The sequence below is a fragment of the Bombina bombina genome, chromosome 7, assembly GCF_027579735.1.
Source record: "Bombina bombina isolate aBomBom1 chromosome 7, aBomBom1.pri, whole genome shotgun sequence".
In the NCBI taxonomy this organism is placed as follows: domain Eukaryota; kingdom Metazoa; phylum Chordata; class Amphibia; order Anura; family Bombinatoridae; genus Bombina; species Bombina bombina.
Window position 1 is genome coordinate 367,957,571 of NC_069505.1, and position 16,963 is coordinate 367,974,533.

The 16,963-nt window shown below is 42.0% G+C and overlaps 1 protein-coding gene across 1 annotated transcript in view; it reads right to left on the reverse strand.

The window, feature by feature from the left end:
* Positions 1–16,963, reverse strand: part of DCAF1 (DDB1 and CUL4 associated factor 1) — a 638,093-nt gene that overhangs the window by 256,407 nt on the left and 364,723 nt on the right. The window contains exons 10-13 of the mRNA XM_053721062.1: positions 13,798–13,977; positions 13,094–13,303; positions 12,845–13,014; positions 2,708–2,832 (exon numbers count right to left, since the gene is read on the reverse strand). Of these exons, the coding sequence (XP_053577037.1) occupies positions 2,708–2,832; positions 12,845–13,014; positions 13,094–13,303; positions 13,798–13,977 (685 nt within the window). The remainder of the gene's footprint in view (positions 1–2,707; positions 2,833–12,844; positions 13,015–13,093; positions 13,304–13,797; positions 13,978–16,963) is intronic.

Below are 16,963 nucleotides of genomic sequence, written 5' to 3' on the forward strand. Positions count from 1 at the left end.
TGAGTAAACATTTTCTTAAGGTAACCCTCTAACTTTTTATCCATTGGATCTGAAAAAGCACAGCTATCCTCCACCGGGATAGTGGTGCGCTTAGCCAGAGTAGAAACTGCTCCCTCCACCTTAGGGACCGTCTGCCATAAGTCCCGTGTGGTGGCGTCTATTAGAAACATTTTTCTAAATATAGGAGGGGGGGAAAAGGGTACACCGGGCCTATCCCACTCCTTGGTAATAATCTCTGTAAGCCTCTTAGGTATAGGAAAAACGTCAGTACACACCGGTACCGCATAGTATCTATCCAGCCTACATAATTTCTCTGGGATTGCAACCGTATTACAATCATTCAGAGCCGCTAATACCTCCCCTAATAATACACGGAGGTTCTCAAGCTTAAATTTAAAATTTGAAATGTCTGAGTCCAGTTTATTTGGATCAGATCCGTCACCCACAGAATGAAGCTCTCCGTCTTCATGTTCTGCCAATTGTGACGCAGTATCAGACATGGCTCTAACATTATCAGCGTACTCTGTTCTCACCCCAGAGTGGTCGCGTTTACCTCTAAGTTCTGGCAATTTAGATAAAACTTCAGTCATAACATTAGCCATGTCTTGCAAAGTGATTTGTAAGGGCCGCCCTGATGTACTTGGCGCCACAATATCACGCACCTCCTGAGCGGGAGATGCAGGTACTGACACGTGAGGAGAGTTAGTCGGCATAACTTCCCCCTCGTTGTCTGGTGAAATTTTCTTGACATGTACAGATTGGCTTTTATTTATTTCTATTGGGCTCCACATTGGCCTTTGAACATATTGCACAAAGAGATTCCTCTGTGTCAGACATGTTTAAACAAACTAGCAATTAGACTAGCAAGCTTGGAAAATACTTTTCAAATAAATTTACAAGCAATATAAAAAACGTTACTGTGCCTTTAAGAAGCACACAAAACTGTCACAGTTGAAATAACAATGAACCGGATTAGTTATAGCAACCAAATTTTCATAGTAAATGCATTAAGTTAGCAAAGGATTGCACCCACTAGCAAATGGATGATTAACCCCTTAATACCAAAAAACGGATAACAATTAAAAATATAAACGTTTTTATCACAGTCAAAGCACAGTCTCACAGGTCTGCTGTGAGTGATTACCTCCCTCAAAACTAGTTTTGGAGACCCCTGAGCTCTGTAGAGACGTCCTGGATCATGCAGGGAGAAAAAGGCAGACTGTGACTGAATTTCTACTGCGCAATAAAGCGCCAAAATAGGCTCCTCCCACTCATAATACAACAGTGGGGAAGCTCAGTAAACTGATTTAATTCATAACAAACGACAGCCATGTGGAAAAATAATGCCCATAAAATTTTTCACCAAGTACCTCAGAGAAAAAAACGATTAACATGCCAGTAAACGTTTTAAATATAAAATTATGAAATGTTATTAAAAAGCCTGCTGCTAGCCGCTTTCACTGCAGAATAGGCTATAAGTTATATGTATACAGTATTTTCTTAGTGAAGTGCCATTCCCCAGAAATACTTCAGTGTAAACATACATACATATCAGCCTGATACCAGTTGCTACTACTGCATTTAAGGCTGCACTTACATTACATCGGTATTAGCAGTATTTTCTCAGTCAATTCCATTCCTTAGAAAATAATATACTGCAACATACCTCCTTGCAGGTGAACCCTGCCCGCTGTCCCCTGTTCTGAAGTTACCTCGCTCCTCAGAATGGCCGAGAACAGCAAATGGATCTTAGTTACGTCCGCTAAGATCATACACAAACTCAGGTAGATTCTTCTTCTAATGCTGCCTGAGAAAAAACAACACACTCCGGTGCCGTTTAAAATAACAAACTTTTGATTGAAGAAATAAAAACTAAGTTTAACAACCACAGTCCTCTCACACGTCCTATCTATTAGTTAGGTGCAAGAGAATGACTGGGTATGACGTAGAGGGGAGGAGCTATATAGCAGCTCTGCTTGGGTGATCCTCTTGCACTTCCTGTTAGGGAGGAGTTATAATCCCATAAGTAATGGATGACCCGTGGACTGACTACACTTAACAGGAGAAAATAAAATTAGCACTTACCTTGTAGCAGGGCAGCTCACTAGGTTTGAGAGGCATTCTCCCTCACATGGACCTGTGGAAAAAAGGCAAAGACTGAGTGCTCTTACTCAGGCTTTCAAGTTAGGGCAGCAATAACTACTTGGGAGGTGCAGTGAGGATTATACCCCACAAGTTCCCAATTGCTTAAACCCACCACTGCTCTACTGAAGAGACTGACTTGGGCTACGGCTAAAACCCAGGAAAAAGCAGAACAAACTTGCACTGCTGGAAAATAATAAAATCTTGATTGAAGAATCTTCTTCCAGACACCTATACTTTACCACCTCCTTGCTCTTAACGTAGGCAAAGAGAATGACTGGGGTTGGAGGGAAGGGAGGTGATATTTAACAGATTTGCTGTGGTGCTCTTTGCCTCCTCCTGCTGGCCAAGAGTGATATTCCCAATAGTAATTAGAGATGATCCGTGGACTCACCGTGTCATTAGAAAGAAACAGCAATGATTGCTGTTTTTCACTTGTCTGATGACGGTGTCACGCCCCGAAAACATTTACAACCTGAAATAAAATAACTTTTTTTCATGGTGAGTGCTCTCTTCTGCCAACAATGACACTCTACACCACCTTCAAAGTATTTAGCTTTCTTACCTACGGTAGAGACGGTGGATCCAGCTTCATCTAGCACATCCACTGGTTCCGCTAGCTGTAGTTGGATTTTAGGCACCACGGTTAGAATGGCAAGAACATCCAGAGCATAGCGTACAGTATCGTTCCTGGAGGATAACACAAAAAAACATAATTTATGTAAGAACTTACCTGATAAATTCATTTCTTTCATATTAACAAGAGTCCATGAGCTAGTGACGTATGGGATATACATTCCTACCAGGAGGGGCAAAGTTTCCCAAACCTTAAAATGCCTATAAATACACCCCTCACCACACCCACAAATCAGTTTAACGAATAGCCAAGAAGTGGGGTGATAAGAAAAAAAGTGCGAAGCATATAAAATAAGGAATTGGAATAATTGTGCTTTATACAAAAAACAGAATTTATGTTTACCTGATAAATTACTTTCTCCAACGGTGTGTCCGGTCCACGGCGTCATCCTTACTTGTGGGATATTCTCTTCCCCAACAGGAAATGGCAAAGAGCCCAGCAAAGCTGGTCACATGATCCCTCCTAGGCTCCGCCTACCCCAGTCATTCGACCGACGTTAAGGAGGAATATTTGCATAGGAGAAACCATATGTTACCGTGGTGACTGTAGTTAAAGAAAATAAATTATCAGACCTGATTAAAAAAACCCGGGCGGGCCGTGGACCGGACACACCGTTGGAGAAAGTAATTTATCAGGTAAACATAAATTCTGTTTTCTCCAACATAGGTGTGTCCGGTCCACGGCGTCATCCTTACTTGTGGGAACCAATACCAAAGCTTTAGGACACGGATGAAGGGAGGGAGCAAATCAGGTCACCTAAATGGAAGGCACCACGGCTTGCAAAACCTTTCTCCCAAAAATAGCCTCAGAAGAAGCAAAAGTATCAAATTTGTAAAATTTAGAAAAAGTGTGCAGTGAAGACCAAGTCGCTGCCTTACATATCTGATCAACAGAAGCCTCGTTCTTGAAGGCCCATGTGGAAGCCACAGCCCTAGTGGAGTGAGCTGTGATTCTTTCAGGAGGCTGCCGTCCGGCAGTCTCATAAGCCAATCGGATAATGCTTTTAATCCAGAAGGAGAGAGAGGTAGAAGTTGCTTTTTGACCTCTCCGTTTACCAGAATAAACAACAAACAAAGACAAAGTTTGTCTGAAATCCTTAGTAGCTGCTAAGTAAAATTAGAGAGCACGAACTACATCCAAGTTGTGCAACAAACGTTCCTTCTTTGAAACTGGATTAGGACACAAAGAAGGCACAACTATCTCCTGGTTAATGTTTTTGTTAGAAACAACTTTTGGAAGAAAACCAGGTTTAGTACGCAAAACCACCTTATCTGCATGGAACACCAGATAAGGAGAAGAACACTGCAGAGCAGATAATTCTGAAACTCTTCTAGCAGAAGAAATTGCAACCAAAAACAAAACTTTCCAAGATAATAACTTAATATCAACGGAATGTAAGGGTTCAAACGGAACCCCCTGAAGAACTGAAAGAACTAGGTTGAGACTCCAAGGAGGAGTCAAAATTTTGTAAACAGGCTTGATTCTAACCAGAGCCTGAACAAAGGCTAGAACATCTGGCACAGCTGCCAGCTTTTTGTGAAGTAACACAGACAAGGCAGAAATCTGTCCCATCAAGGAACTTGCAGATAATCCTTTTTCCAATCCTTCTCGAAGGAAGGATAGACTCTTAGGAATCTTAACCTTGTCCCAAGGGAATCCTGCAGATTCACACCAACAGATATACCAAATTATGTGGTAATTTTTCTGGTTACAGGCTTTCAGGCCTGAACAAGAGTATTAATAACAGAATCTGAGAACCCTCGCTTTGATAAGATCAAGCGTTCAATCTCCAAGCAGTCAGCTGGAGTGGGTCGAACGGACCTAGAACAAGAAGGTCTCGTCTCAAAGGTAGCTTCCATGGTGGAGCCGATGACATATTCACCAGATCTGCATACCAAGTCCTGCGTGGCCACGCAGGAGCTATCAAAATCACCGACGCCCTCTCCTGATTGATCCTGGCTACCAGCCTGGGGATGAGAGGAAACGGCGGGAACACATAAGCTAGTTTGAAGGTCCAAGGTGCTACTAGTGCATCCACTAGAGCCGCCTTGGGATCCCTGGATCTGTACCCGTAGTAAGGAACTCTGAAGTTCTGACGAGAGGCCATCAGATCCATGTCTGGAATGCCCCACGGTTGAGTGACTTGGGCAAAGATTTCCGGATGGAGTTCCCACTCCCCCGGATGCAATGTCTGACGACTCAGAAAATCCGCTTCCCAATTTTCCACTCCTGGGATGTGGATAGCAGACAGGTGGCAGGAGTGAGACTCCGCCCATAGAATGATTTTGGTCACTTCTTCCATCGCTAGGGAACTCCTTGTTCCCCCCTGATGGTTGATGTATGAACTTGGCCCTCGCTAGCTGAGGCCAAGCTTTGAGAGCATTGAATATCGCTCTCAGTTCCAGAATATTTATCGGTAGAAGAGATTCTACCCGAGACCAAAGACCCTGAGCTTTCAGGGATCCCCAGACCGCGCCCCAGCCCATCAGACTGGCGTCGGTCGTGACAATGACCCACTCTGGTCTGCGGAAGGTCATCCCTTGTGACAGGTTGTCCAGGGACAGCCACCAACGGAATGAGTCTCTGGTCCTCTGATTTACTTGTATCTTCGGAGACAAGTCTGAATAGTCCCCATTCCACTGACTGAGCATGAACAGTTGTAATGGTCTTAGATGAATGCGCACAAAAGGAACTATGTCCATTGCCGCTACCATCAAACCTATCACTTCCATGCACTGCGCTATGGAAGGAAGAGGAACGGAATGAAGTATCCGACAAGAGTCTAGAAGTTTTGTTTTTCTGGCTTCTGTCAGAAAAATCCTCATTTCTAAGGAGTCTATTATAGTTCCCAAGAAGGGAACCCTCGTTGACGGAGATAGAGAACTCTTTTCCACGTTCACTTTCCATCCGTGAGATCTGAGAAAGGCCAGGACAATGTCCGTGTGAGCCTTTACTTGAGGAAGGGACGACGCTCGAATCAGAATGTCGTCCAAGTAAGGTACTACAGCAATGCCCCTTGGTCTTAGCACCGCCAGAAGGGACCCTAGTACCTATGAGAAAATCCTAGGAGCAGTGGCTAATCCGAAAGAAAACGCCACGAACTGGAAATGCTTGTCCAGGAATGCAAACCTTAGGAACCGATGATGTTCCTTGTGGATAGGAATATGTAGATACGCATCCTTGAAATCCACCTTGGTCATGAATTGACCTTCCTGGATGGAAGGAAGAAGTGTTCGAATGGTTTCCATCTTGAACGATGGAACCTTGAGAAACTTGTTCAAGATCTTGAGATCTAAGATTGGTCTGAACGTTCCCTCTTTTTTGGGAACTATGAACAGATTGGAGTAGAACCCCATCCCTTGTTCTCCTAATGGAACAGGATGAATCACTCCCATTTTTAGCAGGTCTTCTACCCAATGTAAGAATGCCTGTCTTCTTATGTGGTCTGAAGACAACTGAGACCTGTGGAACCTCCCCCTTGGAGGAAGCCCCTTGAACTCCAGAGAATAACCTTGGGAGACTATTTCTAGCGCCCAAGGATCCAGAACATCTCTTGCCCCAGCCTGAGCGAAGAGAGAGAGTCTGCCCCCCACCAGATCCGGTCCCGGATCGGGGGCCCGCATTTCATGCTGTCTTGGTAGCAGTGGCAGGTTTCCTGGCCTGCTTTCCTTTGTTCCAGCCTTGCATAGGTCTCCAGGCTGGATTGGCTTGAGAAGTATTACCTTCCTGCTTAGAGGACGTAGCCCTTGGGGCTGATCCGTTTCTGCGAAAGGGACGAAACTTAGGTTTATTTTTGGTCTTGAAAAGACCTATCCTGAGGAAGGGCGTGGCCCTTGCCCCCAGTGATATCAGAGATAATCTCTTTCAAGTCAGGGCCAAAGAGTGTTTTTCCCCTTGAAAGGAATGTCAAGCAATTTGTTCTTGGAAGACGCATCCGCTGCCCAAGATTTTAACCAAAGCGCTCTGCGCCACAATAGCAAACCCAGAATTTTTTCGCCGCTAACCTAGCCAATTGCAAGGTGGCGTCTAGGGTGAAAGAATTAGCCAATTTAAGAGCACGAATTCTGTCCATAATCTCCTCATAAGAAGAAGAATTACTAATAATCGCCTTTCCTAGCTCATCAAACTAGAAACACGCGGCTGCAGTGACAGGGACAATGCATGCAATTGGTTGTAGAAGGGAACCTTGCTGAACAAACATCTTTAGCAGACCTTCTAATTTTTTATCCATAGGATCTTGGAAAGCACAACTATCTTCTATGGGTATAGTGGCGCGCTTGTGTAGAGTAGAAACCACCCCCTCGACCTTGGGGACTGTCTGCCATCAGTCCTTTCTGGGGTCGACTATAGGAAAACAATTTTATAAATATGGGGGGAGGTACTAAAGGTATACCGGGCCTGTCCCATTCTTTACTAACAATGTACGCCACCCGCTTGGATATAGGAAAAGCTTCGGGGGGCCCCGGGGCCTCTAAGAACTTTTCCATTTTACATAGTGGTTCTGGAATGACCAGATAATCACAATCATCCAAATTGGATAACACCTCCTTAAGCAGAGCGCGGAGATGTTCCAACTTAAATTTAAAAGTAATCACATCAGGTTCAGCTTGTTGAGAAATGTTTCCTGAATCTGAAATTTCTCCCTCAGACAAAACCTCCCTGGCCCCCTCAGACTGGTGTAGGGGCCCTTCAGAAACCATATCATCAGCGTTCTCATGCTCTACAGAATTTTCTAAAACAGAGCAGTCGCGCTTTCGCTGATAAGTGGGCATATTGGCTAAAATGTTTTTGATAGAATTATCCATTACAGCCGTTAAATGTTGCATAGTAAGGAGTATTGGCGCACTAGATGTACTAGGGGCCTCCTGTATGGGCAAGACTGGTGTAGACGAAGGAGGGGATGATGCAGTACCATGCTTACTCCCCTCACTTGAGGAATCATCTTGGGCATCATTTTTACTAAATTTTTTTTTTTTTTTTTTTTTTTTAATGACATAAAATACATATAGTTAAATGAGAAGGAACCTTGGTTTCCCCACAGTCAGAACACAATCTATCTGGTAGTTCAGACATGTTAAACAGGCATAAACTTGATAACAAAGCACAAAAAACGTTTTAAAATAAAACCGTTACTGTCACTTTAAATTTTAAACTAAACACACTTTATTACTGCAATTGCGAAAAAGTATGAAGGAATTGTTCAAAATTCACCAAAATTTCACCACAGTGTCTTAAAGCCTTAAAAGTATTGCACACCAAATTTGGAAGCTTTAACCCTTAAAATAACGGAACCGGAGCCGTTTTTATATTTAACCCCTTTACAGTCCCTGGAATCTGCTTTGCTGAGACCCAACCAAGCCCAAAGGGGAATACGATACCAATGATGCCTTCAGAAAGACTTTTCTATGTAACAGAGCTCCACACACATGCAGCTGCATGCCATGCTGTCCTCAAAAACAAGTGCGCCATACCGGCGCGAAAATGAGGCTCTGACTATGATTAGGGAAAGCCCCTAAAGAATAAGGTGTCAAAAACAGTGCCTGCCGATATAATCATATCAAAATACCCAGAATAAATGATTCCTCAAGGCTAAATATGTGTTAATAATGAATCGATTTAGCCCAGAAAAAGTCTACAGTCTTAATAAGCCCTTGTGAAGCCCTTATTTACTATCTTAATAAACATGGCTTACCGGATCCCATAGGGAAAATGACAGCTTCCAGCATTACATCGTCTTGTTAGAATGTGTCATACCTCAAGCAGTAAGAGACTGCACACTGTTCCCCCAACTGAAGTTAATTGCTCTCAACAGTCCTGTGTGGAACAGCCATGGATTTTAGTTACGGTGCTAAAATCATTTTCCTCATACAAACAGAAATCTTCATCTCTTTTCTGTTTCTGAGTAAATAGTACATACCAGCACTATTTTAAAATAACAAACTCTTGATTGAATAATAAAAACTACAGTTAAACACTAAAAAACTCTAAGCCATCTCCGTGGAGATGTTGCCTGTACAACGGCAAAGAGAATGACGGGGGTAGGCGGAGCCTAGGAGGGATCATGTGACCAGCTTTGCTGGGCTCTTTGCCATTTCCTGTTGGGGAAGAGAATATCCCACAAGTAAGGATGACGCCGTGGACCGGACACACCTATGTTGGAGAAAAAACATAACCACCACAAAAAAGGGTGGGCCTCATGGACTCTTGTTAATATGAAAGAAATGAATTTATCAGGTAAGTTCTTACATAAATTATGTTTTCTTTCATGTAATTAACAAGAGTCCATGAGCTAGTGACGTATGGGATAATGACTACCCAAGATGTGGATCTTTCCACACAAGAGTCACTAGAGAGGGAGGGATAAAATAAAGACAGCCAATTCCTGCTGAAAATAATCCACACAGCTCCCCAACCTGTGAGACTTGCATCTGTTGAAATTACAGTCCAGGTCGGAAGAACAAAAGAAGCCCCCTGAATTAAACGAAGGTGATCTGTCCACCACGTTAGAGAGTGTCGAACAATCGGTTTTAAAGATATTAATTGATATATCTTCGTGTAATCCCTGCACCATTGGTTCAGCATACAGAGCTGAAGAGGTCGCATGTGAAAACGAGCAAAGGGGATCGCGTCCGATGCAGCAGTCATAAGACCTAGAATTTCCATGCATAAGGCTACCGAAGGGAATGATTGAGACTGAAGGTTTCGACAAGCTGTAATCAATTTTAGACGTCTCTTGTCTGTTAAAGACAGAGTCATGGACACTGAATCTATCTGGAAACCCAGAAAGGTTACCCTTGTTTGAGGAATCAAAGAACTTTTTGGTAAATTGATCCTCCAACCATGATCTTGAAGAAACAACACAAGTCGATTCGTATGAGACTCTGCTAAATGTAAAGACTGAGCAAGTACCAAGATATCGTCCAAATAAGGAAATACCACAATACCCTGTTCTCTGATTACAGACAGAAGGGCACCGAGAATCTTTGTGAAAATTCTTGGAGCTGTAGCAAGGCCAAACGGTAGAGCCACAAATTGGTAATGCTTGTCTAGAAAAGAGAATCTCAGGAACTGATAATGATCTGGATGAATCGGAATATGCAGATATGCATCCTGTAAATCTATTGTGGACATATAATTCCCTTGCTGAACAAAAGGCAATATAGTCCTTACAGTTACCATCTTGAACGTTGGTATCCTTACATAACGATTCAATAATTTTAGATCCAGAACTGGTCTGAAGGAATTCTCCTTCTTTGGTACAATGAAGAGATTTGAATAAAACCCCATCCCCTGTTCCGGAACTGGAACTGGCATAATTACTCCAGCCAACTCTAGATCTGAAACACAATTCAGAAATGCTTGAGCTTTCACTGGATTTACTGGGACATGGGAAAGAAAAAATCTCTTTGCAGGAGGTCTCATCTTGAAACCAATTCTGTACCCTTCTGAAACAATGTTCTGAATCCAAAGATTGTGATCAGAATTGATCCAAATTTCTTTGAAAAAACGTAACCTGCCCCCTACCAGCTGAACTGGAATGAGGGCCGTACCTTCATGTGAACTTAGAAACAGGCTTTGCCTTTCTAGCAGGTTTGGATTTATTCCAGACTGGAGATGGTTTCCAAACTGAAACTGCTCCTGAGGACGAAGGATCAGGCTTTTGTTCTTTGTTGAAACGAAAGGAACGAAAACGATTGTTAGCCCTGTTTTTACCTTTAGACTTTTTATCCTGTGGTAAAAAAGTTCCTTTCCCACCAGTAACAGTTGAAATAATAGAATCCAACTGAGAACCAAATAATTTGTTTCCCTGGAAAGAAATGGAAAGTAGAGTTGATTTAGAAGCCATATCAGCATTCCAGGTCTTAAGCCATAAAGCTCTTCTGGCTAAGATAGCCAGAGACATAAACCTAACATCAACTCTAATAATATCAAAAATGGCATCACAGATGAAATTATTAGCATGCTGGAGAAGAATAATAATATCATGAGAATCACGATTTGTTACTTGTTGCGCTAGAGTTTCCAACCAAAAAGTTGAAGCTGCAGCAACATCAGCCAATGATATAGCAGGTCTAAGAAGATTACCTGAACATAGATAAGCTTTTCTTAGAAAAGATTCAATTTTTCTATCTAAAGGATCCTTAAACGAGGTACCATCTGACGTAGGAATGGTAGTACGTTTAGCAAGGGTAGAAATAGCCCCATCAACTTTAGGGATTTTGTCCCAAAATTCTAACCTGTCAGGCGGAACAGGATATAATTGCTTAAAACGTTTAGAAGGAGTAAATGAATTACCCAATTTATCCCATTCCTTGGAAATTACAGCAGAAATAGCATTAGGAACAGGAAAGACTTCTGGAATAACCGCAGGAGCTTTAAAAACCTTATCCAAACGTATAGAATTAGTATCAAGAGGACTAGAATCCTCTATTTCTAAAGCAATTAGTACTTCTTTAAGTAAAGAGCGAATAAATTCCATCTTAAATAAATATGAAGATTTATCAGCATCAATCTCTGAGATAGAATCCTCTGAACCAGAAGAGTCCAAAGAATCAGAATGATGGTGTTCATTTAAAAATTCATCTGTAGAGAGAGAAGATTTAAAAGACTTTTTACGTTTACTAGAAGGAGAAATAACAGACAAAGCCTTCTTTATGGATTCAGAAACAAAATCTCTTATGTTATCAGGAACATTCTGCACCTTAGATGTTGAGGGAACTGCAACAGGCAATGGTACATCACTAAAGGAAATATTATCTGCTTTAACAAGTTTGTCATGACAATTATTACAAACAACAGCTGGAGGAATAGCTACCAAAAGTTTACAGCAGATACACTTAGCTTTGGTAGATCCAGCAGGCAGTGGTTTTCCTGTAGTATCTTCTGGCTCAGATGCAACGTGAGACATCTTGCAATATGTAAGAGAAAAAACAACATATAAAGCAAAATAGATCAAATTCCTTATAAGACAGTTTCAGGAATGGGAAAAAATGCCAAACATCAAGCTTCTAGCAACCAGAAGCAAATGAAAAATGAGACTGAAATAATGTGGAGACAAAAGCGACGCCCATATTTTTTAGCGCCAAATAAGACGCCCACATTATTTGGCGCCTAAATGCTTTTGGCGCCAAAAATGACGCCACATCCGGAACGCCGACATTTTTGGCGCAAAATAACGTCAAAAAATGACGCAACTTCCGGCGACACGTATGATGCCGGAAACGGAAAAGAATTTTTGCGCCAAAAAAGTCCGCGCCAAGAATGACGCAATAAAATGAAGCATTTTCAGCCCCCGCGAGCCTAACAGCCCACAGGGAAAAAAGTCAAATTTTTGAGGTAAGAAAAAATATGATAATTCAATGCATAATCCCAAATATGAAACTGACTGTCTGGAAATAAGGAAAGTTGAACATTCTGAGTCAAGGCAAATAAATGTTTGAATACATATATTTAGAACTTTATAAATAAAGTGCCCAACCATAGCTTAGAGTGTCACAGAAAATAAGACTTACTTACCCCAGGACACTCATCTACATGTTTGTAGAAAGCCAAACCAGTACTGAAACGAGAATCAGTAGAGGAAATGGTAAATATAAGAGTATATCGTCGATCTGAAAAGGGAGGTAAGAGATGAATCTCTACGACCGATAACAGAGAACCTTATGAAATAGACCCCGTAGAAGGAGATCACTGCATTCAATAGGCAATACTCTCTTCACATCCCTCTGACATTCACTGCACGCTGAGAGGAAAACCGGGCTCCAACTTGCTGCGGAGCGCATATCAACGTAGAATCTAGCACAAACTTACTTCACCACCTCCCTTGGAGGCAAAGTTTGTAAAACTGATTTGTGGGTGTGGTGAGGGGTGTATTTATAGGCATTTTAAGGTTTGGGAAACTTTGCCCCTCCTGGTAGGAATGTATATCCCATACGTCACTAGCTCATGGACTCTTGTTAATTACATGAAAGAAATAGATATTGTTAGACAGTACGATTGATGTGCAAGTTGGTGCAATGACTTAGCTGTACAAATATATATTTGCCCACATGTACACCACTTTACCTGGCGTAATAAGTCTTCCAGCTGCAGGCAATGGAGATGAGCTGCAGGAGAAGTTGCACACAGGACAGCTTCAGAAAAACCTCAGCAGGCTCCCAGTAGAGCTGAGATGGACCAAACTCAATCAGGTACTCCATCATCTCTACAATCTGCTCCCGAGTGTATGTGCAGGACTATGAAAACGACAGAACTATCAGACATGCAAGCACGATTTATAAATAAACCTACTTCAGACATTTTATCTATCCCTACCTTGAAAGGTGGCTGGGGGTGAATGGGGAGTCCCCCCTCAGTGCGCTGCAGAGATTGCTTGACATGCTCCACCTTGATAGCGAGATGTGCCTCAAAGTATCTGCGCAATGCCATACAGGTATGCTTCCCTGTCTGGCGACTCGCAAAGATCTCGTCATCACTAAGCAGAGCTCCCTGATCCTCAAGGTTTAAAATCTCCAAGGTGCTGATCTGTAAGTGAAGATACACATTTTATGTTACAATTCCATTTAACGCATACACCAACTGTACTGTATAGCAAACCAAAATGTGAGCCATACACTACAGAATAAAACCTACACAACACCTCCTCCAGGTATTTCGTACCACCATTCCCCCATTGTTTCCTGTGTGTATAAAATGCACAATATTTTACCTCCCACACACTATAAAACATAAAATGCTCTTTCTGATTTGTGTAGCGCATTATGCTCTCTCCTCTATAAATATACAATATAGATTCCACCCTTAACAAAAAAAAGTTCCCCCTCTATAAAACAAATTATTTCACACCCCCCTTGTAAAACCATCACAATATTGCACATTTAATAAATAAATGCATAACGGACTACAAACTCGAAAACACACAACATTCTGCACTCCCTCTATATACTACACATTACAAATGTAAAAAGAAGAGACTATGTTCTTTGTGTATTGCTTTTGCACATGGTGCTGCCCCTCACCAGGTTAACAAGCCGACGAAGTCCGTCCTGACTGTCAAACAGTTCTAGCACCGCTCTGAAGGAGAAGCAGATGGAAAAAAACATGGTGGCATGACAGCAGCCAGAGGCATGGGAACACTCCATTAGCCAGAGCGTGTAGCTCACCACGTCCGCCAGTACCTTTTGTGGGTGCATGCACACCTAGGGATGAGATCAGACAGGATGACACAAGGCAGATTTAAACAAATTCTACATGGTACTCTGTGTACATACTACAGAAAAAGTCAGCCTGGCAGTTCTGAATTACTATATCCCTTTAAGCATGGGTGCCGGCAGGTATTCTTCTAGAGGGGGGCACAAATAGTAAATAAATAACTCAATCATAATAATATCAGTACATAAAAAAATGTAACATATGGTCAAAGTTTTGAAATTCTAAAGTATCTAGCACGTTCATAATTTTTTTATTAATTGTTTGAGGTGATTAGGTCAGTGCAAGGCCTAATATTATTGTATAACTGCTCTGCAAGGAGATTTGAAAAGCTGGAATAAAGGGCTGGTAAGTGGCACCTGACACATTTCTTTCTTTCCGAACATGGAGAGTCCACAAAGTCATTCCAATTACTAGTGGGATATTCATTTCCTGCCCAGCAGGAGGAGGCAAAGAGCACCCCAGCAAAGCTGTTAAGTGTAACTGCCTTACCCATAACCCCCAGTTATTCAGCCAAAGGAAATGGAAAAGGAAAAAACACAAGGGTGAAAAAAGTGCCTGAGGTTTACTCAAACTGCCAAATTATAATTAAACAAGAGGGTGGGTTCGTGGACTCTGCATGTCCGGAAAAAAAGAAATTTATCTGGTAAGCATACATTTTGTTTTCTTTCCTAAGACATGGAGAGTCCACAACGTAATTCCAATTACTAGTGGGAACCAATACCCAAGCAAGAGGACATAGAATGAATAGGGAGGGAGAAAAAAGACAGGAGGACCTAAGCAGAAGGTACCACCGCTTGAAGAACCTTTCTCCCAAAAGGAAGCCTCAGCCGAGGCAAAAGTATGAAATTTGTAGAATTTGGAAAAATAATGCAAAGAGGACCATGCTGCCACCTTGCAAAATCTGTTCCACAGAAGCTTCATTTTTGAAAGACCAAGAAGAGTTGACAGCCCTAGTAGAATGAGCCGTAATTCTCTCAGGAGGCTGATGTCCAGCAGTCTCATAAGCCAAACAAATTAAACTTGTCCAATTGGAATCTTATAAACCGGACCAAAGACAGTTGAGGCCAAGCTGATAAGGCATTGAAGATAGCTCTCAACTCCAATATGTTAATGGAAAGAGAGGACTCTTCCCGAGACTACAGGCCCTGAGCCTTTAGAGGGCCCCAAACAGCTCCGCAGCCCGACAGGCTGGTGTCCGTAGTCATAATTTACCAGGAAGGTCGCAGAAAGCAAGTGCCCTGAGACAGATGTTCCTATGACACCCACCACGAGAGTCTCTTGTTAGAGGGTCCAGTTTTATCTTCTGAGATAAAGCCGAATGATCTTAATTCCATTGACGGAGAATACAAAGTTGCAGCGGTCATAGATGGAACAGAGCAAAAGGAATGATGTCCATGGATGTCACCATCAGACCAATAACCTCCATGCATTGAGCCACAGATGGACGAAAGGCAAACTGGAGAGAAAGGCAGGAAGCAAGAAGATGAAGCCTGAACCAAGATGTCTAGATAAGGCGCCACAACAATTCCCTGGGATCTGATCACAGCCAACAGCACCCCCAGAACCTATGTGAATATTCTGGGAGCCGTGGCCAGACCAAATGGAAGTGCAACAAATTGAAAGTGCTTGTCCAGAAAGGCAAAACTCAGATACTGATGGTGTTCCCTGTGAATGGGAACATGAAGGTATGAGTCCTTCAGGTCTATGGTCCTCATAAACTGACCTTCCTGTACCAAAGGAAGAATGGAACAAATAGTTTCCATGTTGAAGGATGGAACCCTAAGGAATTTGTTGAGACACTTGAGGTCTAGAATGGGCCGAAAACTTCCCTCCTTTTTGGGAACCACAAATAGATTTGAATATAATCCTAGAAGACTTTGTGGGGTTGACAGTAACTGAAGGTTCAGAGTTGTCTAAAGTAGCTAGAACCTCCTTCAATAGTAACCAGAGGTTTTCAAGCTTAAATCTAAAATTAACCTCTTCAGAGTCTGAAGATTTGTCTGCTAAAGTGTCAGAGTCTGAGATCTCACCTTCAGAAGATACTGAAGTATTCTCCTCATCAGACATCTGAGCAAGAGTGGCTAATGCAGTCCTAGAGTCAGAAACCTTAGTATCAGGCAAATATTTAGATTTTCTCTTATGCTTACCCAATGCAGGGAAAGCTGACAAAGCCACAGTTGCTGCAGAAGAAACCTGAGCAGCAAAATCCCCAGGTAAATAAACACCCCCAGGTGGATGATAGGACATAAAAGGCACAGTATGAGAAACAACTAAGGCTTGGGACGTCTGAGGAGAAAGCTGATGCATGTCACACACAGCAGAATCCTTAGCTCATAAGGGAGATTTTTTTCTTTGCATTTTAAAGTTTTTGCTAAACAAGATGAACAAAACTGCATACTTTAGGTAGGGCAATCTGGTTTAAGCAAAGTAAACATCTATCCATAGAGATAGATTGATCCTGATCTGTATCCATAGTCTAGATAACGGTCCCACAAGCAATGTACAAATATAGAAAATTCTTAATGCCAAATAAAAACTTTAAATTCTTAAGAAAGATTAAATTTAAACATAGCAAATAAAAATTGCAATCGATTTTTAGATAAACTTTAATAAAACTGCCTATGATGCCTGAGGCTCCTACCGGCCAGAAAGAATGTCCCACTAGTAAGGGTAAACTTTCTAGAAGTTATTTGTCTCTGGAACTCAGGATAGCTGATTAACAGAAGCCAATTCCCAAAATGTCCAAGCAAAGACAGCTGCACTATCTGTATAACCGCCCTGCAAAAGCGGAAATGCGGTCCCCATGTGATCGGAACATAAAATAAACAGCGTCACAGAAATATACTCCGCTCTAATAAGAGCGTGAAAAAAACTGCCGTTTCAAAAACGGCTTAAATTATTAAGACTGTTAAACAGTACATGAGATCCGGTAGCCCAATAAAGTAAAATAACAATGTAAGCCTCCTAGAAGCA